General features: G+C 36.0%; 1 protein-coding gene across 12 annotated transcripts in view; it reads left to right on the plus strand.

Moving 5' to 3' along the window:
* Window positions 1–23,562, plus strand: part of dtn (transmembrane protein 132C dtn) — a 604,515-nt gene that overhangs the window by 253,786 nt on the left and 327,167 nt on the right. For all 12 annotated transcript variants that reach the window (XR_012720543.1, XR_012720541.1, XR_012720542.1 and 9 more), the window contains one exon: window positions 9,815–9,958. Coding sequence is in view for 9 of the 12 variants with exons in the window: in XM_075300564.1 (XP_075156679.1) it covers window positions 9,815–9,958 (144 nt within the window). In the remaining 3 variants the exon portion in view is untranslated. The remainder of the gene's footprint in view (window positions 1–9,814; window positions 9,959–23,562) is intronic.

A 23,562-nucleotide genomic window follows, 5' to 3' on the forward strand; every position in this document is an offset into this window, starting at 1 on the left:
ATTAGCTAGAAAAAATATTTTTTGAGTTAGTCTTTATGAAATTATTTTTACATCCTGGAAAAGAATAAACGTTTATCACAAAAAGTATATACTTTTCTTCCAAATACACTTCCTTTCAACGAAAAGTAAATGAGAAACGAACTTTGTTTGTCTAAAATTTCGTTTGGGAGGAAAGAATTATTTTTTTGCGTGTAGTACATTTAATGAATTTTATTTGGTTGTCGTTTGAATACATTTCAATAAGTTTTTCTTGAACTACGTTATAACTATGGTCAGAAATTTCAGAATATATTCCAATTTTTCCTTTTTTTATGCATCTTCTAAATACGTCTCCCATTTGTTCAAAATCGTTTTCAGCAATGAATATTATTCTTTTTTCATGTAATGTTTTAAATTCTTCTGTTTTATTGTTTGTCAAGTAATTTGTGTTTTATATTTGTTTGCTATTTCCTCTTTGCTTATAAAATGATCACCTAAATTCTCTTCTGCTGAGTGTATTGTTGCCATTGATTCATTGTCCTCTATATTATTCACTGATAAATTAAAAATTTGCGTACTTCCACTGTCTGTTTCTTCAGCCTTAATTTCTTCATTATTTTCTATTCTACTGAGGAAGTCGTCTACATTATTTTCCATATTTTTCCGAAAATAAATTGAAATAACCTGTGAAAATTTGAGGAACAAAATACAACAACAACCAAAAGTGTTTCATCATGATTTGTATTGTTACGAACAACAACAAAAATATAAAAGTGGGAGTAAAAGACAAAGTGAAAAGTTCCAGTAACAACAACAATACTGTGCACAAGGGACATAAGAACAATTGAAAAGTAATTGAATAACTAAAATAATTATAACTTTCCGAAAAATCGGTCAAACAAACCCATCTAACAAACTGATCGGTCGTAAATAAAACGAAAAATAATTAAAACTAAAGTGGTTGTAAGTGATAGTGATATTATCACAAAAAAAAAAAAACAATTTTAGCTATAATTTAAAGTGATTTATGAAATTTATGGTGATATTTTTTGAAAACAATATTAAAATATTTTTTTGCCAAAACCATAGGCCTACATGGTACCGTTGAAAAAAAAAATAGAGAGCAGAGGATTAGTGAGAAACAAAATAAAACCTGTTGGAAAATAAAAATCAAATTAAGTTTGTAAAATAATATCGGAAATTGTCTGTTATACGAGAAATTTAATAATAAATTGAAGCGGTGAGTCCTTTTCACATTTTATATTTGTTTTGATTTTTTTATTCAACTACTTACAAAATTCGCAAGAAGAAGAAGAAAGTTGGGAGAGTGCATAGACCCATCAATCAACGTTTACAACAACAACAATAAACAACACTGTGCTACAGAAACATACGAATCGAAACAAAGAATACAATAGTCGTGTTTTATAAACAAAAAGGGAAAAATATATTGTTTGTTTGATTGCTAAACAAAAACATTGAGAGCAGTGACAATATAAATCAATATTATTGAATCAAAGTGCTTCTGTGTTAGTCCTCCTTATTTGAAAAATAACTTTCGGTTGTCCACCTGACTTCATATGCTAAATAGGGAACTAAAAATCGAATAATTATCGAAACAAATTGATCTAAAGACAGTACTAATTGAGAAATTTGAACGAAAAACTCTAATCCGCGAAAAATCAACAAGATTAAATAGAGTACTGTGTCAATTTATACTGATACACTTTACAAACAATTTTTTTTCTAACTTCGTTTAAAATTTACCCACAAGCGTCAACTTGACACACATTAAAAATTTTCAAAACAAAATTCCATAAAAATGGCGTCCATGATAACCTTTAATTTTGATTGCGACCAACTATATGGGTATTGTAAACGTTTCAAATCTGCTGAATCTACTTCAACATCAGCTCTGAACGTACAGGATGCGGAACTTGAACGTAGATGGAAGGAGTTAGTCTCATCATACAAACTTATAATGACTGAAGAAGATGGTAAATTTGAAGAAAAGGAGTTAAAAACTTGTTCTTCCAAATATGAAGATGCTTGCAAGGCATATACAAGTTGAAAAACAAATATAACCTATAGCAGAGAGGTACCTTTATCCAGTCAATCCGCGATAAAGGTACCTCTCTGCGATACTCCTTTTGAGGGCGGATACTCGAAATGGCCTGCATTTCGCGATATTTTTTGGGCAGTTTTTGGAACTCATGCTGAATTATCTCCAGCACAAAAATTGTTCCATTTGCGTAGTAAGACCAGGGGGAAGCTTTACAAATTATTTCAAGTTTTGATCTAGTAGACGACAACTTTCAACTCGCTTGGGACGCGCTTAAGAGCCGTTACGAAAATCCCCGCATACTGGTTCATCAACAAATGAAATATTTATTCGGCATACCATCGGCTCATCATGAGACCCCTCGATCTATTCGTCAAATTCAACGTGGAATTAATGACAGTTCATCCATTTTTAATTCTTATACTATTCAAACCAACAACTGGGACCCTTTTATTGTTTACAACTGTGCCACAAAACTTCCTCAAGATACTCTGCGGGCGTGGGAGGATTCTCTAACCAACCACAAAGAACTGCCTACTTGGCAACAAATGGATACTTTCTTGTCCAAACGTATTGAAATGTTAGAAACTATCTACGACATGAAGAAAACATTTTCTCGAGATAATCCCTCATCTCATCAGAAAGCACAAGCTTTTCATGCCAACTTGGATACAAAAAAACACAAATCTGCCTGCAAGAAGTGCAAACAATATCATCCTTTATATCTGTGTGAATCATTTAAATCTCTCTCTGTTAATGATCGTATTAAGTTTGTCTACACAAATAAAATTTGCTCTAAATGTTTAAATATATCTCATTTCAAGAATAATTGCCAAAGTACTAGAACTTGTGCGAAATATGATAAAAAAAAACACCACACCCTTCTACATTTAGAATCTAACGCAAGAAGGGAAAAACTGTTACGGATACTGTTCAGACACACTTTGCCCAAAATCAAAGTACAACTATTTTGCCTACAGCTTTAATTGATGTGGAACATACAGGCCAATTATTTACTATTCGTGCTCTTTTGCTGGGTCAGAAAAAATTTTCTATCCAGGCGCATTCAACAAAACTTATCTTTACCAGTCTCATCACTCTCAAATTTCGGGTTTAGGGGGTACAATAGTGGGTAACTCCAATCATCGCTGTTTTGTTACTATAAGATCTAGAACATCGAACTTCGCCTTAAAAATTGAAGCCATTATCGTATCCAAACTATCACACTTTTTACCCTCCAAGCTGGTACGAATTGAAAATCTTCCTGACATACAAAATTTAAAATTGGCGGATCCACACTTTTCCAAGCCAGCTCCTATAGACATGATTATAGGTAGTGACTATTTGCCTTTCATAAATTTGCACGGAGTTGTATAAATATTGAGTGTGATTTAGAAGCCCGAGAATCACACTTCGGTTGGTATCTTTCCGGACCCCTTACGGCAAATAGAATCCACACTTTTTCAACAATTGTTTCTGATTCAGATGATTTTTTACTATCTGAAGAAATTAAAAAGTTCTGGGAGATCGAAGAAATTCAAAATAAATCTCTGACATTAGATTCGGATGAACATTGCGAAAAGTTTTTTCAAGAAACGACTTACCGTCAACCTGACGGTAGATATGTTGTACGTCTTCCATTTCGACCAGAATTTCCAGAAAAACTTTTTCTTGGACCCTCTCGCAACATGGCACTTGTCCAGTATCACCAAATGGAAAATACTCATAACAAATCTCCTGACCTTCATACCCAATATACTGAAGTATTACGTAAATACCTCAAAATGAATCACATGGAATCTGTCCAAGCTTTTGAATCTCGCGGAGACAAACAGTTCTCATTTTTTCTACCCCATCACGCAGTTGTCAAACCTGACAGCAAAACTACTAAGTTGCGTGTAGTGTTCAATGGTTCTAAAAAAACCAACAGTGGTTTCTCCTTGAATGACGTCGATAAGAACACTTTTGCGCTTAATTGAAGATGTTTCCGATAATCAGCCAGATGTGGCGAAAATCCTAAAAAGTGAAATCTATGTTGATGATGTGTTATCAGGTTGGCACACAATCGAAGAAGCCAAGGTAAAACAATATAGACTGAAAAAAGATCTCACTTCTGCTGCCTTCCCCCTAAAAAAATCACATCTAATCACAAGTCTTTACTCGAAAATGTTGACCCGGCAGATCTTCTTGAAGAAGATTTTTTGAATTTGGACGGTTCATGTACTGCCAAAACCTTAGGCATACGTTGGAACGCGTTGTCAGACACATTCTATTATCCACTCGGCTCAATAAATGATGCCCCAACAGTCACAAAACGTCGTATACTTTCGGTAATTGCTCGCCTTTTCGACCCTCTTGGTTGGCATGGGCCCACAATTATTTTGCCTAAATTACTAATGCAGCAGCTATGGGAAGAAAAGACTGATTGGGACGAGGCAGTTTTGCAACACCTGCATATAAAATGGACACAGTTTCGTTCAGATTTAAGACATATCGAACATCTAAAAATCCCTCGATGGATAAACTTTACACCACAACACACAGTTCAGATCCATGGGTTCTCAGATGCATCTGAGAAAGCCTACTGTGGCGCTGTTTATATACGAATCAATGATGCTGGAAAACTTTGTAGTCATCTATTGGTAGCCAAAACACGCGTTGCTCCATTAAAGCGGACTACCACACCGAAACTAGAACTTTGCGGTGCAGTCCTTCTGACTATATTAGTTACACTGGTAAGTCAAACTCTAACAGCTGATTATGAGTTGTTTATATGGACAGACTCTTCCATCGTGTTAGGCTGGTTACAGAAACCCATTCCAATTTTAAAAACTTTCGTGGCGAACCGCGTGTCTGAGATTCTTTCTCATACCGATATAAATATTTGGAAACATGTCGGAACTTCAGATAATCCCGCCGACTTGGGCACACGAGGATGTTCTCCGACTGAACTTAATAACCATAATTTATGGTGGCATGGGCCTACCTGGCTTCAAGAATCATAAGATTCTTGGCCGAAACCGCGGATTTTTGATCCTACTGAGCTGAAAACTAAAACGGTCTCAAACTTTAACTTACAAATCAACTCAGATATTCTCTTAAGATTTTCATCACTTCACAGAGCTCTTCGGGTCATGTCATATGTACTACGTTTTATTAATAGCTGTCGTAAGCAGACCAAGTCAATTACCAGAGAACTAACACATTCCGAGATCAACTCTACTAAACTGTATTTAATGAGACTATCTCAACGAGTTTATTTTGTGCTCGAATATGAATCTCTCTCTCAACGGATGAAAATCAATAACAATAATATCAATAAGTAACATCATTATTACTGTCATTAGCCCCATTCCTCGACAAAGACAATTTGCTTCGAGTTCGTGGTCGACTAGAAAATGCTGGTTTAAGCTACGACGAAAGACATCCTGTCATAATTCATTACAAATCTCATTTTGCCGAGTTACTTATACGATCTACTCATCATCTACTGATGCATGCCGAATATAATATCATGCTATGAGCAATCAGACAAGACAATTCGAATCAAAAATTTGATTCGAGACTTTAAACCTTGCATTTTGTACAATTCATGGCAGCATTGCCACTTGAACGGGTAAATTATTCTTTGCCATTTACTTACGCTGGAGTAGACTTTGCTGGTCCCTTCAACTTGAAGACTTTTACCTTGCGTCAAGCTAAAACAATGAAAGGTTATGCGGCTGTATTCGTTTGTTTTTCAACCCGAGCCGTACACCTTGAGGTTTGTTCAGACTTATCGACCGACGCCTTCCTGGCAACTTCACACGATTTACGGGACGTCGAGGTTTGCCGAAGACCATGTTCTCCGACAACGGTCGTAACTTCGTGGGAGCAAGTTACAAACTATTAAAAGAGCATAATTCCTTCTTACAGAATGTAGAGCAAAGTCTAGCGGCCAAATACGCAGAACACGGGTTTTCATGGTCTTTTATACCACCCCATGCTCCGCATATGGCGGGCCTCTGGGAGGCGGCGGTTAGAAGTATGAAGACACCTGAAGAAAGTTGCATCCTACTTAACTTTTACGTTCGAAGAGTTTAGCACAATTCTCATTCGTATCGAGTCAATCTTAAATTCGAGACCCATATCGCCGATGTCCGAAAGTACTACAGAATTATTACCTCTCACACCTGGTCACTTTCTCAGAGGGGCTCCACTTATAGCTCCCCCTGAGACTACCACTAACTTGAAAAATTTGAACTTGCCATACTTAAATCGATGGCAACGTCTCAAACCATACAGCACATCTTTAGTCAACGATGGAAAGCTGAGTACATCACAGAACTCCAGCGACGCTATAAATGGAAGTCAATGAGAGAAAACTTAAAAGAAAACGATTTTGTTATAATCAAGGACGATTCACTCCCGCCTACAGAATGGCGCCTCGGTCGCATTATAAGACTAATTCGTGGTAAAGATAATCATGTGCGCGTCGCCGAAATGAGAACGCAAAATGGCAACATATTACGCCCAATTGTTAAACTGTGCATTTTACCAACCTCACCAAATAAACATTAAAACCACAAAATTGATCTTCTCTAGAAAACATTATTCGTTTCTGTACTTGCTTATCTATTTTCTTATTACTCTAGCCAACATAATGACGGCCTGTTAATCATCACATATCCACATATCTTCTCCTGCAGCTCCAATTCCGTCTATCATCACTGCCTTGTGACATGAGCTTACTGACCTGAGTTTCTGCAAAGTTCGCCCGACAGCATGTTGAATGCACCATTCAACAAGGGTTAATCCTTACGTGAAATGTCAAATATCTAAATTTCCCTTTTTTGAATTTGTTCTACAAATTTATAATATATCTATCTTTATCTAGCTTTAAGATTCAATGTACCATTTTTTCCGCTTCTTGCGCGCTTTTCACCTTGTATTAGTTGAAGTTCAACTTTCATTAAAGCAGGTCCAACCGCCGCCTTAAAAACTACTTGTTTTATAATTGGTTAAATCTATCTCATGTTAGCCCTCTTCACTGCAAGAATAAGGCTAAACAGGTCTAAAATAATTAACATTCCATAGTATTGCCAAAAATTCTTTGTCTGTCGCAGAATAATTTCTCTCATGATTATTTAAAGTCCTTGAAGCGTAACACACTGGGTGTCCTTCCTGTAACAACACCGCTCCTATGGCGTAATTGGATGCATATGTAGTCAAAGTGAATTGTTTTTCAAAATCTGTGTAACGTAATATCGGATGAGAACTTATCAATATTTTTCATTTTTCAAATGCTTCTATGTAAGTTGGATACTTTTGATTGATTTTACAACTCAATCCAAACATTCTCGTCTCTGGCATCCAAAAACTCGCAGCTACATTTACTTGTTGCTTGAAGCGCCGCCAACTCGCACGAGTTATCATTAGCATCTTTCCATGCGCAATTGCTTCTGCACAGGTATTCCTTTTCACCACTCAGCTGACATTGATTCAATAGAGCTTGCGACATCAGATGATAAGCATCTATCTCATAACTGTATACCAGAAACTCCTGACGTATAGCAGATATCACTGTAGTGTCCTTCTTCTCCATAGGCAACGGTATAACTTGCTTCTCTGCCGGGTATTTCAAATTGTGCTGATTTTCAAGCAAATTCTTAATATTATTTTCAATGCTCTCCCGATCGTCTGCGTCCATAATTCCAAAAAGTATATGGTAGAAAGATACGACAAAATCCAAATTATGAGACAATAGTAAGTGATTTTCATCTATCACTTTGAGCCCGTTGGTCATAATTTCCAGCTGTGACTCGCACTGATGTTCAAACGACGTCAAGCGAGCACATATAGTTTTGCAATTTTCCAGATCTACTTCCAATTGAGCCAACGTTACGAAATATCCGTGCAAATCAAAGTACGTTACTAAATTCCAAGATGATGTTATACGATTAAGCGTACCAACTTTATCCATATATAATATAGTGTCATTCCCCAGCTCCTTTACATTAGTTCCAGAAACCGGAATTGCAACCGCTCGACGAGTACCTGCCATCAGCACCATCATCATCCATAATATTGCCATCAGGTTTACATTTTTATTTGATCTTCTACAATCTTTTTTAGTCACATATGATTGAGACACGTGCACCTCACTTGCATCGTCACCCTTTGTCATCGCATTTGATTATATTGACTCGCCTTTAAATTAAAGTTTTACGTACTTCCAAATTCAGGATTGATTTTCAGTAAGAATTTTTATATGTTTGAAGTAAAAAACGTCTTTAAAATAAAGTGTTGAAAAACATGTAAAACAGTGTGGATGCAAAGTTATATATACTGGCTTACCAACATATTGGCCAATAGACTTAAGAAAAAGCCCTGATCCTATTGACTGTCATAACAAAGAAGGTCTTAAAACCCTAATGAAAGTTGAAGAGGGGTTGAATTAAACTCAGATCACTTGCCAATATACTTAACGTATAAAAACAAAATAACTGTTAACGTTAAAAATCAACAATTAATAATATCAGACACAGACTGAATTATTCAAAATTCTTATACACCAATCGAAACTCCAGATGATATTGACAATGAAACTCAAAACTCACAACCGTAATTAAAAAGTTTTTGGAATAGTAAACCAACTTACCAAAAACCAGTTTCATGTCACTCGTATCCCTTGTACATAAGATACCTGGTGAAACAAAAAAGGAAACAACGAAAGAAATGACAAAAAACTTATCTCCTTATGATAAAAAGTTATTGAATGATTTGACAAAAGTGAGGAAGGAAATTAATAAAGCCACATAAATCTGGAAATCCCTATACTTATGGAAACAAACATAATCCGAAGATGAAGTCGGTATAAGCATCTATGTTAGATCTAAAGAGCAGATTTGCTCAGCGAATTGTGCCATAAATCACAAGTTGCATCACACTCATATTAATACATATATTTAAAAAATACTAGTTAGCATTATATACTAAGGGCTCGTCGTAGTATTATACTTAAGCAATTATGTTATATTTAAGAAAAAAAAAAAATAAAAACAAGCAAAAACATATGTTATTCGACAAATTAATCACAATGAATTGCTATTGTGAATCGAAGAAGTTTCACTTTATCAGAATGCAATCTACCAACACTGACGATCATATAAAGCCATATTCACAAGTTTTATACGTTGTAGCGTGATAGTCTTTTATTTTTGTTATTAGTAATGTTAAAAACTAAATTATAAATATAATTTCATAAAAAAAATTAAAAAAGAGATCGGAAAAATATGTTAGTGGGTATGGAATTATAAAGCAATTTAAATTAATAATTAAAACTCACGATAAAAAAGCTAAACAAGATCACAAAAATCCACAGGTGTATTTGGCATTGTGAATCTGCCTTTAACGTCAAATTTCATGTATTTCAGCGTTGCCTAACACTTTATGACAAAAAAATGTTGTTCATGTTATGGGGAAGTTAGTGTAGGTAAATGCGTGTTGCCGTTAGACGGTGTTCACATTTCCGCAAGTGAACTGTATTCTTAGACAAATATTGTGGCTTCCAAGTTCTCAACAAGTAATTTAAGACTGCTATTCCGTTAAAAACAAGTATTCTGTCTAAATTGTTTCATTTGCAAACCCGAAAAACGGTCTAGTAGAAACTTCTTTGAAGTACTGTTCGTTTGGAAAGAGCTAGTAATGTACGAATTGTAACTAATTTATCTTAATAGCCAAATGCTGCTTTACAATATGAATCACTATGAAAAATGTTTAATTTTTTTTCAGAACTGGGAGCTAATGAATACAGCTGTTTTGACTGGCCGCCAAGTAGCACAAGCTATGAAAGTATTTATAGTTTCCCAAGGGGGAAAGATAGCTGATGTTACCTTACAGAGTTCGTGCTACGCTGAGGATGAAAGTGTTATAAAGGTAAGAAAATTTATTTACTCATAAGGCAAGTAAACAGTAGTGAAACTGTAGACTCAAATGTGTCTGTGGGACTATGTATTACGCGCCCTCAAAACAAAAAAAAAAACACAAAATGGTTCTCTATCATATGTCACAGACATGAGAAGAAATTGTTTTGGATCCGGAAGTTGTGCAAAATTGGCACAGACAGCCGCTACACTGAAGTCGCATCACTTCTTACGGTGTATTCCGAATTCAGTGTTTTCGATGTGAATTAAATCCCAAAAAACAGAGGCCATTACTGCCAGCGGACTTTTGAGTCTTTCCACGCTTCGGAGTCGGTTCACCGATCATTTTGTGGATTTTTTTGATGTTTTCGTCGGTAACCACCTCTTTCGGGCGTCCACTGCGTTCACCGTCATCCGTGCTCATTTCACCACGTTTGAATTTTGCATACCAATCAATTATTGTTGATTTCCTTGGGGCAAAGTCCGGAAACTCATTACCAAGCCAAGTTTTTGCTTCCACCGTATTTTTTCCCTTCAGAAAACAGTATTTTATCAAAACACGAAATTCCTTTTTTACATTTTTTCACAATAACAAAAGTTACTTCACAAAAGACGCCCTATCTCACAAACTAATTGACTTACAAACGTCAAATTTGGACACGAATCATTTGAAGGTTGGTACTATATAAAAATAATATGCATTTTATACTAGCGACGCCATCTATGTGTCAGACCGGGGACTTATCAGCCAACCTGTTACTCCGAAACCCACTTGTCCATCCAATTTGGAGCCATCAGTGTAGAAATCTATATATCATTTATTCCCCGGGGTTAGTGTACACCACGCCTCACTGTTGGGAATTAGAGTTTCAAACTTTTTGTCGAAAAGTGGTTTCGCCTGAGTGTGATCCACTACGTTAGGCACATCTGGCATTATTTTGAGGACCGAACTGTGGCCGTACATTTTTTTCCGACCACAGTGATAGCTCGCGCAACCGCACAGCCCTTGTTGCAGCTGACTGTTTGGCCAAAATGTCTAAAGGCAATAGATGCAGCATGACATTAAGGGAATTTGTTCCTGTCTTGCTGAATGCGCCTGAGATACACAAGCACGCCATACGCTGAACTTTATCTAAAATTTTCGGCTGGTGAAGTGCCGGCCACCAGACTACAACACCATATAACATTATAGGTCTAACCACTGTCGTGTATAGCCAATGCACAATTTTTGGTTTTAGTTCCCACTTTTTTTCCTATTGCCTTTTTGCACGAGTACAAAGCTACCGTTGCTTTTCTCGCCCTTTCTTCAATATTAAGCTTAAAGTTCAGCTTCCTGTCCAAAATAACGCCAAAGTATTTTGCACACTCACCAAAGGGAATTTCCCCTAAGCAAATGGGCCTAACCATGGGAGTTTTGCGATCTTTGCAGTACATGACTAGTTCTGTCTTTGCAGGATTTACCCCAATACCATTGTCTTTCGCCCATTTCTCAGTCATCCGGAGGGCCCTCTGAATAATATCTCTGATTGTGGATGGGAATTTTCCCCTGACTGCTAGAGCCACATCATCTGCGTATGTCACCACTTTTATCCTTTCTTTTTCTAGGGTAACCAGAAGGTTATTTATAGCAACATTCCAAAGAAGAGGTGATAGAACTCCTCCATGGGGAGTGCCTCTGTTCAAATACCTTGTATGTTTGCTTGTCCTTGTGTGGCTGAAATACGTCTCTTCATTAGAAGTTCGTCTAACAGCCTAAGTATACATGCATCAACATTCAGAGTTGTCAGGCCATTTAATATCGAGCTCGGATGGACATTATTGAACGCCCCTTCGATGTCTAGAAACGCCACGATTGAGTATTCTTTGACAGATAGTGAGCTTTCAATAAAGCTGACTAGTTCATGTAATGCGGTCTCAGTAGATCTGCCCTTCGAGTATGCATGCTGGCGTTTAGAGAACAAACTTGAATCGATTCTAGTTCTAAGATAAATATCTATCATCCTCTCCAGAGTCTTAAGTAGGAATGAGGATAAGCTGATTGGTCGGAAATCCTTCGCCCTCGAGTGAGAGGCTTTTCCCGCTTTAGGTATGAAAACGACTTTTGTTTCCCTCCACTTTCCTGGGACATATGATAAGTTGATACATCCTTTATATATCGCCGACAACCAGGGGATAATTTTGTCAGTCACTGCTTGTAACTCCGCCGGAGTAATTCCATCAGGTCTGGGGGATTTGATTGGTCCAAAGCTATTTAACGCCCATCTTATTCTAGATTCCGATACAATATCCTCGATAGGAAACGACCGCTGAGCCACTGTGGCACCGCCAGAACCTGGTTCAACCGTCTGATTTCCAGGAAAATGTGTGTCCAATAGTACCTTCAGCGTCTCCTCACTGGACGTTGTCCAATTGCCCTCCGATGTTTTAATGAAACCTGGAACGGAGTTAGTGGATGCTAGAACCTTCCGTAGTCTGGAAGCTGCGGACGTATTCCCAATACTGCTGCAGTAATCATTCCAAGAGTTATGCTGAGCATTTCTCAGTTCTCGCTTGTATCCTCTCAGATTCTTCTTGTAAGCTTCCCAATCCTCAGGGGCTCTAGTGGACTTTGCCTTGTTAAAGAGCTTCCTGCAGGATTTCATATATTACTTAATTCCGTAGACCACCATGGTGGTCGATTCTTCCCCCTTGGTTTCCATCTAGGACATGCAGCTTTCAGTGAGATGTTGAAGGCCTTAGTAATCCGCTCCACTGCGTGTTCGATATCTTGCACATTTCTCATATTTGTCTCTGTTATTTCCGGTATCATAATATTGAACGATTCCCTATACCTATTCCAGTCCTAACATTTGGCGGAAATATGGTCTTGGTGGTATGAACATCAAATTTGAAACTGATGTAGCGATAATCTGAGAAGCTGTGTTCACTTAAAACCTGCCAATCAGATATCATTTCATTCAGTTCTTGCAAGGCCAAGGTGATGTCCAAAACATCTTGTCTGTTCTTAGTGACAAAGGTTGGGGCATCTCCCTTGTTGCAAACTACCAGATTAGTACGCAAAATAAACTCTAGGAGTGACTCTTCTCTTGTATTAAGGTCAATGTAATATTTTGAAATTGACGTAGCATTCGAAATAAGTATTTTGAGTTAGTTGATTTAATACTGAAATAAAAACAAGTTAGTAAAGTCTAAAGTCGGGCGGGGCCGACTATATTATACCCTTCACCACTATGTAGACCAAAATGTTTGATACCATCTCAAATCCTTCAAATTTCTTGGGAGCTTTATAAGGGCTTAGATTCCTTTATACAAATATCTAAATCAGAACCGATTTGGATAAAATTCGACACAGTTTGATAGAATGTGAAATCTTTCTTCTGTGTAAAATAAAATCAATTGGAGTAAATTTCCGTTGAAATGAAAAATATGAAATTTTCTACCACATTTTCCCAAATCAGGCGTATATATGTATGAGAGCTATGCCCAAATCTATACCAATTTGATCTAAATTTGGTGCACAAAATCCGAAATCTACCCTCAGGGAAAATTTTCAAGTAAATCGAAATGAAAATGTGGTCTCCGGTTGTTATATGAATCTATATCGAGCGAAAGATTTATATGGGAGGTATATCTAAATCTGAACCGATTTTAACCAAATTTGGCCTGGGTAGTCATAATATTAATTCGACTGTGCATATACTCACATAAATCGAAGTAAAACTTTGGCCTCTACGGTCATTTAAGTCTAAATCGGGCGAAAAATATATATGGGAGCTATATCTAAAACTGAACCGATTTCAACCAAGCATTGGAAATATGTCAATTTTACTCTCTGTGCAAAATATCACGTAAATCGGTGTTAAACTTTGGTCTCTGTAGTCATATGAGTCTAAATCGGGCGAAAGATATATATGGGAGCTATATCTAAATCTGAACCGATTTCAACCAAATTCAACACAATTAACCATAAAATTAAGTGTACTTTTTGTTCAAAATTTTGAGCAAATCAGGGTAAAATTCTGACTTTTGGGTCCAGAATAGAGGTGTGCACGTGAGTAATATTGTGCTCACGCTCACGCACACTCACGTCGAAGAAATCTTATTCACGCACACTCACGCACGATACTTTTTGGTAGGACTCACGGTCACGCACGCTCACGAAAAGAAAATTTATACTCACGCACACTCACGCACGAAAATCTTTTAAATGTCATGACTCACGAAAAATATCGTGACTCACGAAAAATGTCGTGACTCACGAATAATTTTATGAGTGATTTACCTATAGAACCTGACTGAAAACATGAGTATGGTTAAAATCGAGTGCGTTATAAAACTCTTACCACCTAGGATGTCACTAAAATTATAAATGAATTCAACTCGTAAGCATTTTATGTTCGTAAGCGGGATTATTTTCGTGAGCGTGTTTTTCCGAAATTCGTTACTCACGAAGATATTATTTTCGTGACTCACGATCACGCACGACATTTGGTTGGTTAATCACGCTCACGCACACTCACGCCGTTGCCGTCAGCGTGACTCACGACTCACGCGTGAGTCACGAAAATGTTCGTGAGTCACGATAATTTCGTGTCACGTGCACACCTCTAGTCCAGAATCGGGCGAAAGATATACAGTGATGTTCAAAGCATTTGCAACCACATTCACTGTTAAAAACAAGTATATACGGCCGTAAGTTCGGCCAGGCCGAATCTTATGTACCCTCCACCATGGATTGCGTAGGAACTTCTACTAAAGGCTGTCATCCACAATCGAATTACTTGGGTTGAGATAACACTTGCCGATGGCAAGGTATCGTAAAACTTTTTAACACTGTCTTCTAAATTGTCAGTTAGTCCATAAGGGGTATATATTAAACAAAAAAAGGCCGTTTAAATACGTATATAATTCAGTTTGACAAAATTTTCTATAGAAATAAAATTTTGACAAAATTTTCTATAGAAATAAAAACTTGACAAAATTTTCTATAGAAATAAAATGTTGACAAAATGTTCTATAGAAATAAAATGTTGACAAAATTGTCTATAGAAATAAAATGTTGACAAAATTTTCTACAGAAATAAATTTTTTACAAAATTTTCCATAGAAATAAAATTTTGACAAAATTTTCTATGGAAATAAAATGTTGACAAACATTGCTATAGAAATAAACTTTTTACAAAACTTTCTATAGAAATGAAATATTGACAAAACTTTCTATAGTAATAAAATTTGACAATTTTTACATGGCTGTTAGAGGCCATATACTAACGAAATGTACCAAATTTCAACCGCATCGGATGACTTTTGCTCCTCCAAGAGGCTCCGGAGGTCAAATCTGGGGATCGGTTTATATGGGAGCTATATATAATTATGGACCGATATGGACCAATTTTTGCATGGTTGTTAGAGACCATATACTAACACCACGTACTAAATTTCAATTGGATCGGATGAATTTTGCTCATCCAAGAGGCTCCAGAGTTCAAATCTGGGGATCGGTTTATATGGGAGCTATATATAATTATGGACCGATATGGACCAAATTTTTGCATGCTTGTTAGAGACCGTATACTAACATCAGGTACCCAATTTCAAACGGATCGGATGAATTTTGCCCCTCCAAGAGGCTCCGGAGGTCAAATCTGGGGATCGGTTTATATGGGAGCTAAATATAATTATGGACCGATATGGACCAGTTTTTGCATGGCTGTTAGAGACCATATACTAACACCACGTACCAAATTTCAATCGGGTAGGATGAAGTTTGCTCCTCCAAGAGGCTCCGGAGGTCAAATCTGGGGATCGGTTTATATGGGAGCTATATATATTTATGGACCGATATGGACCAATTTTTGCGTGGTTGTTAGAGACCGAATACTAACATCAGGTACCAAATTTCAACCGGATCGGATGAATTTTGCCCCTCCAAGAGGCTCCGGAGGTCAAATCTGGGGATCGGTTTATATGGGGGCTATATATAATTATGGACCGATATGGACCAATTTTTGCATGGTTGTTAGAGACCGTATACTTAGACCAAGTACCAAATTTCAAACGGATCGGATGAATTTTGCTGCTCCGGAAGGCTTTGCAAGCCAAATTTGGGGATCGGTTTATATGGGGGCTATACGTAAACGTGGGCCGATATGGCCCATTTTCAATACCATCCGACCTACATCAATAACAACTACTTGTGCCAAGTTTCAAGTCGATAGCTAGTTTCGTTCGGAAGTTAGCGTGATTTCCACAGACGGACGGACAGCCGGACAGACGGACAGACGGACGGACGGACGGACATGCTTAGATCGACTCAGAATTTCACCACGACCCAGAATATATATACTTTATGGGGTCTTAGAGCAATATTTCGATGTGTTACAAACGGAATGACAAAGTTAATATACCCCCATCCTATGGTGGAGGGTATAATAAACTGTAATTATTATGAAAATAAAAATATTAAAACGATCAAGATTTTTTGATAATTTATATTTCTTTTTTTTTAAATTTGAGTTTTCGCTTGTTCTAAACATTTGCACATATTTTTAAAAATAATTAATGTTTTTGTAACTTTTAACGATAAATGTTAATAGTTGATACTAAAGCCATGTCGTTTGATTACTTTTGCGCAACTTTTCGCCATTGGTTAGGATTAAATGGTCAATGATAACCTATGGTTCAGGTTCAAATAGATTTCGTAAGCCTTTTGCAAAAATTTCGTACCAATTTTTTGGTTTACATCTTTCCAAATGTTGTTTTATGACTTTTACTTCGGGCGACTGAACAAGCTAGTCAAGCACCCGTAATTTTTCATTGGAAATCCATTGTTTTACCACGTTACACGTGTACTAGAGGTCATGATTGCGCTGAATAACCCATGCGGATGACATTTCCCGGAACGCTTACGGCAATATCACATGGGACAAAATGTTTTTGTAGACTTCCGACAGCATAATACCGTCGACTCTATAAATCGGGCCAATAACTTGTCCAGAAAAATACCCCAGACCATAATATTGGCCCCACCATGATTGACGTAACTTTTTCCATTTCTTGGATTAAGGCTTTCCTGGCAGCCTTCGTACTAAATTTCTACCATCCGATCCATGCAAGTTAAATTTTGAGTCGTAGGAAAATATAGCATATATCCACTGCTCCTGATACCATTTAAGGTATTTTTGTGAAAATTGAAGGCGCGCTAACCTAGTTTTCTTTGAAATCGGTGATTTTTGACATTCTTGTATAATGGCACTCCGACTTATAATGCTCTACCTCGTTCCCGTTATGGTAGATATACCCAGTTGAATTTAATTTTTGACTTCTTTAGATGATATTTCATCGAATTGTTGCATAGTTCGTTGATTATATGATCTTCTTTTGGCGTAATCTTAGGCTTTCTTCTACACCAGTGTCCAGTTTTGGTGCATCCACTGTTTATAACTCGAGACACAGTTGGTTTTTGCACATTGTACTCTTCCGAAATTCAATTTTGTGATAACTTTAAAATCATCGATATTTTGCTTTTTATTATGTTGATTGTGCCTACACACAAAAATTTTTTTTTCTGATTCAATCACGAAATTAATTGATCCAATTAATTTTTAATTGAAATGTCTTCAATCACAGAAATGATAGTATCAATTAAAAAATTAATTGAAGGTCAATTGAAAAGTTAATTGATCCAATTAAAAAATTAATTGATACTATTATTTTTGTGATTGATTTTTGTTTCAATTAAAAAAATTGTTGAATCAATTAAATTTTTAATTGAATATTTTTTAAAACTCAATTAAAATTTTATCTGGAAAAATTTTCGTGAAATTTTTTTATGTGTATTGCCGGTAATTTTATCGAATTATTCAAAAAATAGGGCATTAAGGCCTATGGCGACCAAATTAAGTAATGAACTTAACATTTACATTTAAACCATCTTCTTATAGGTCTTTATAACTATTTTAGGAAAAAAATACAAAAAAGAAAATATTACAGGGTGATAGGTAGTTGCAAATGTTTTGAACAGGTCGAATCATACAATTCTTTATCTTTCGTGAAGTATCAATTTTTAATAACAGCCCATTCATATTCCCAATTAGAATTTGGAAATAACACTCCATAAAGATTATTTTTTAAGTGGAAGCAAAACAATAAAGTTATTATTATGGGAGATATACCTAGATTTGGTTTATGGTAGGCCCAGTTGCAAATGTTTTGAGCAGCATTGTATATGGGGGCTATATCTAAATCTGGACCGATTTGGCTAATATTTTGCGGAATTTGAAGATGATCAGTTGATAAACACGCCAATTATGTGCAGATTGGTGGTAAATATATATGGCAGCTGCACTCAGGAAATTGAACGTCGTAACTACAAGTAAATTCCATAATATTGAGTAGTTCAAAATTTTACTCACAGTTAGTTAAATTTATCTATTGATGAACAAAATTAACTTAGGGAAAGTAAATTGAACTTACGGCCATTACTAGCAAAATGGTTAAGAACTCTCAATGAGTTCGTAAATGGACTAAAGCAAATATAATAATAGGGAATACGTATTATCTCGAATGTACGAAGAAGTTTCTCATCGTTACTGAACTTTTACTGTGCAATATTACCAAGTTTAGTTGGACACGAAATTTCCATTTTTAGTATAAATAAACTAACGATGAATGTCAATTGTAACTACCGTTGAGTGAATCTACTTCTAGACAATAGTTCCTCTCCGAAAGATGTGCACGAGTGGTGTTTCTAAAAATAGACACCCTTGACTGTATGTGTTAATGAATACATGCAGCCAAGCAAGAAGAGAATAAACAAACTCACATTTGGTTGTTGATGAGTATAAGAGCTAAGTGGCCCAGTGGATAGTGTGTTTAGTTAGAAAACTGATGGTACGAGGTTCGATCCTCCGTCCGGACAAAAGGTAAAATTTTATAAAATGATAAAAATCTAATAAATGATTCAAAAGGATTTGTACTACAGAAGAGTAAGTGGTTTGTACTAAATATAATATGACGTGGGGATCCTCCCCTTGAGGTCTCCTTGTTCCAAGTCACCAGGTGGTCTAGGAAGTTCAGAACATTAATTTCTTTCGTTTCTATTATTTAGTTAATTTTACTAACCTATAGGAAAATGTTGAACTTACTATGGGTACATGCTTCTTTACCGACATTCGAAGTTCAATATTAACACTGGTTAGTTAAAAATAACTCGCTAATGGGTTCACTCTTCTCTGAGTGTATATCTAAATTTAAACTGCGGGCAGACAGACAGACTGCCATAGTTAAATCGACTCAGAATTCAATTCCAAGACGATCGGCATACCTTCTTGGCGTTATAAAGGGTGATTTGTTAAGAGCTTGATAACTTTTTTTTTAAAAAAAACGCATAAAATTTGCAAAATCTCATCGGTTCTTTATTTGAAACGTTAGATTGGTCCATGACATTTACTTTTTGAAGATAATTTCATTTAAATGTTGACCGCGGCTGCGTCTTAGGTGGTCCATTCGGAAAGTCCAATTTTGGGCAACTTTTTCGAGCATTTCGGCCGGAATAGCCCGAATTTCTTCGGAAATGTTGTCTTCCAAAGCTGGAATAGTTGCTGGCTTATTTCTGTAGACTTTAGACTTGACGTAGCCCCACAAAAAATAGTCTAAAGGCGTCAAATCGCATGATCTTGGTGGCCAACTTACCGGTCCATTTCTTGAGATGAATTGTTCTCCGAAGTTTTCACTCAAAATGGTCATAGAATCGCGAGCTGTGTGGCATGTAGCGCCATCTTGTTGAAACCACATGTCAACCAAGTTCAGTTCTTCCATTTTTGGCAACAAAAAGTTTGTTAGCATCGAACGATAGCGATCGCCATTCACCGTAACGTTGCGTCCAACAGCATCTTTGAAAAAATACGGTCCAATGATTCCACCAGCGTACAAACCACACCAAACAGTGCATTTTTCGGGATGCATGGGCAGTTCTTGAACGGCTTCTGGTTGCTCTTCACTCCAAATGCGGCAATTTTGCTTATTTACGTAGCCATTCAACCAGAAATGAGCCTCATCGCTGAACAAAATTTGTCGATAAAAAAGCGGATTTTCTGCCAACTTTTCTAGGGCCCATTCACTGAAAATTCGACGTTGTGGCTCGTTAGTAAGTCTATTCATGATGAAATGTCAAAGCATACTGAGCATCTTTCTCTTTGACACCATGTCTGAAATCCCACGTGATCTGTCAAATACTAATGCATGAAAATCCTAACCTCAAAAGAATCACCCTTTATATAAATGCACACACTTATTATACCCTGTACCACAGTAGTGGTGAAGGGTATAAAAATGATGCATGTTATCAGAAACATGGCTAAAATATAATACTTCATACCATCCTATTTATAAAACCGATCCACACTGGGTTAATCGACACCCAAAAGTGTGATTAAATCAGCCAAGCTTCTCAATAACGCAATATATATATTTTTAGTTAGGAAACAGTTATTAGATACAAGAAACGTCATAAAATCATTTACTTTAATGTAACTTTATTTTTTTCCTTAAAATTAATGAAATACATATCCAACATAAAAATAAGAAAAGGTTGTTAATTTTTCTTTTTAGTTTTTTATATTATTAGTTATCTGACATTGAGTCATTAGCAAAAAACATCATCATCATCTTCTTCTTCTTTGTTTTCAAAATCATCATTATCTTCCATATCACCATTTTCAACATTATGCTCTTTTGGGGGTTTGAGGAGCTCCACAGCTGCAATAGGCAAATTTTGAAATTTTTTCTTTGGAAGCTTTCTTAGAGAACATATTAAAGGATCTGAAGTGATTAAAAATCTATTACAAATGTCTTCGTTAGCCTTCTGTCTACTACATTTTCGTGCAAAATCCTCCCTGAAACGTTTGAAGTCTTTGTTTCGGGCCTGCTGAGCCTCTTCGGACAATTGACCTATAGGCAACAATGCATTAGGCACTATTTCCGGTCCATGTATAAAATATTTTTGCATTTTTTCAGTTGCATGGGCATACAAAAAAATTTATTTCTTTTTAACAGGGACAAGTATGGGCAATTTTTTTTTTCGTTAACATATCACTTACATTTGCTGTTTCAAAAAAAAAAAAAATACATTTCCACTGAGTTCAGTGGTATTCACAACTATATGCCTACATATACCTAAAACACACATTTTATACGCCTGTACGGAAAAAAATTATTAAAAATCAAACAGACACTTTTTGTACTAATATATTCCATTAAAACTTAAAATAAATAAAACTTAAATAAAGGGTGATTTGTTAAGAGCTTGATAACTTTTTTTTTAAAAAAAACGCATAAAATTTGCAAAATCTCATCAGTTCTTTATTTGAAACGTTAGATTGGTCCATGACATTTACTTTTTGAAGATAATTTCATTTAAATGTTGACCGCGGCTGCGTCTTAGGTGGTCCATTCGGAAAGTCCAATTTTGGGCAACTTTTTCGAGCATTTCGGCCGGAATAGCCCGAATTTCTTCGGAAATGTTGTCTTCCAAAGCTGGAATAGTTGCTGGCTTATTTCTGTAGACTTTAGACTTGACGTAGCCCCACAAAAAATAGTCTAAAGGCGTCAAATCGCATGATCTTGGTGGCCAACTTACCGGTACATTTCTTGAGATGAATTGTTCTCCGAAGTTTTCCCTCAAAATGGCCATAGAATCGCGAGCTGTGTGGCATGTAGCGCCATCTTGTTGAAACCACATGTCAACCAAGTTCAGTTCTTCCATTTTTGGCAACAAAAAGTTTGTTAGCATCGAACGATAGCGATCGCCATTCACCGTAACGTTGCGTCCAACAGCATCTTTGAAAAAATACGGTCCAATGATTCCACCAGCGTACAAACCACACCAAACAGTGCATTTTTCGGGATGCATGGGCAGTTCTTGAACGGCTTCTGGTTGCTCTTCACTCCAAATGCGGCAATTTTGCTTATTTACGTAGCCATTCAACCAGAAATGAGCCTCATCGCTGAACAAAATTTGTCGATAAAAAAGCGGATTTTCTGCCAACTTTTCTAGGGCCCATTCACTGAAAATTCGACGTTGTGGCTCGTTTGTAAGTCTATTCATGATGAAATGTCAAAGCATACTGAGCATCTTTCTCTTTGACACCATGTCTGAAATCCCACGTGATCTGTCAAATACTAATGCATGAAAATCCTAACCTCAAAAGAATCACCCTTTACCTGAGTTTGAAGGTTCCATTGTTAAAAAAAATATACTTGTTTAATTTTTTAAGAAAAATCACTTTTAAATATCAAAACACTTGTTTTTTTTACAATGCGCGCACCAAAGTAAAGAAAACGTCAAATTTGCAATAGCAGTGCTCAGATACCATTGACTATTTTCCAATTATTTACATAGTGATGCAGAATTTTGTTCTCTTTCGAACGGTACCCATCATGGATGGGTATCTTCGATTTGAATTTTTGAATTAATCACACAAAACGGTATGAAATACCCCAATGTGCGATCTAAGAAGACTCTTCACTATAAAAGGACACTTTATCCTATGTGACTGGAGTTGCCAAAGGGCGGATATTGCGGGTAATCAGCCAACAGAAATTAACACATTTCTTCCAATTATTATCTAAAATTCTCAAGATCCTACACCCAGAAAAAAATTACCCCTTCTTTAAGTTAAAATGAAATAATTGTGAAGAAAGTTGAACTTCGTATAGCGCCAAAGACATTTTTATTTGTTTGAACGATATGATTTTCGTAGAAATTAGGTAGAATGCATTCCATATAACATTTAACATTTTCCTATATTTATGTACCACTATATTACAGAATGGAAAAATTGAACTGAATTGAATTCATATATGTAGTGATTTTATTGAACTTTTTCCATTCATTTTGACAAACCTTACATATTTGTGGTAAACCTTTTACTTCAAATTTAGATCTGCTTACCTTCGTTTTTAAATACAATTTTATGTATTTATATAAGCAATTTTTCTTTCAATAAAAGACATGTTTTATTAATATATTAAATATATTTATTTAGAATCAACAGCATCGACTGGCCTTGAAATTTTAAAACACATTTATTTCTTCTTCTAGTACCTTTCACTTTGAATAAGTTGCTGCCTAGCAATTTTGTCCACCTTTTAGAATTTCAATACCTACAAATATAAACAAAAAAATCCTAAACCAATTTTTTCACAAAAGGTTAGCGTCATTGAATAGTACCTGATAATTGAAGATTCCAAAATAAAGACGAATGAAGGGGTTGTTATTCTGCTGGTGTTTTCTTTTTTTTTATAAACCAATTTTCAAAAACGAACATTTTCTCACTAATTTAAAATAACAAATATTTTATATATTTTATTTGTTTTTAATTATATTATTTTACTATATTATTTTTAAACAATCTCTCCGTATACCATAACAACGCCATTCCAACTAAAAAACAACCCACGCGCAAACATATCGATTACATCGGTGACAGGTATCGATTACGTAGATAAAAGAAATGTAGGAAATTTTCGTATATTCTAACAAGTGTGTTTCCTTAAGTTTTGAAAGGATTGAATACTTCTTAGTACGAATGAACTAAAATATTTTTTATGCCAAGT

Source organism: Haematobia irritans, chromosome 3, assembly GCF_050003625.1.
Source record: "Haematobia irritans isolate KBUSLIRL chromosome 3, ASM5000362v1, whole genome shotgun sequence".
Classification (NCBI taxonomy): Eukaryota; Metazoa; Arthropoda; class Insecta; order Diptera; family Muscidae; genus Haematobia; species Haematobia irritans.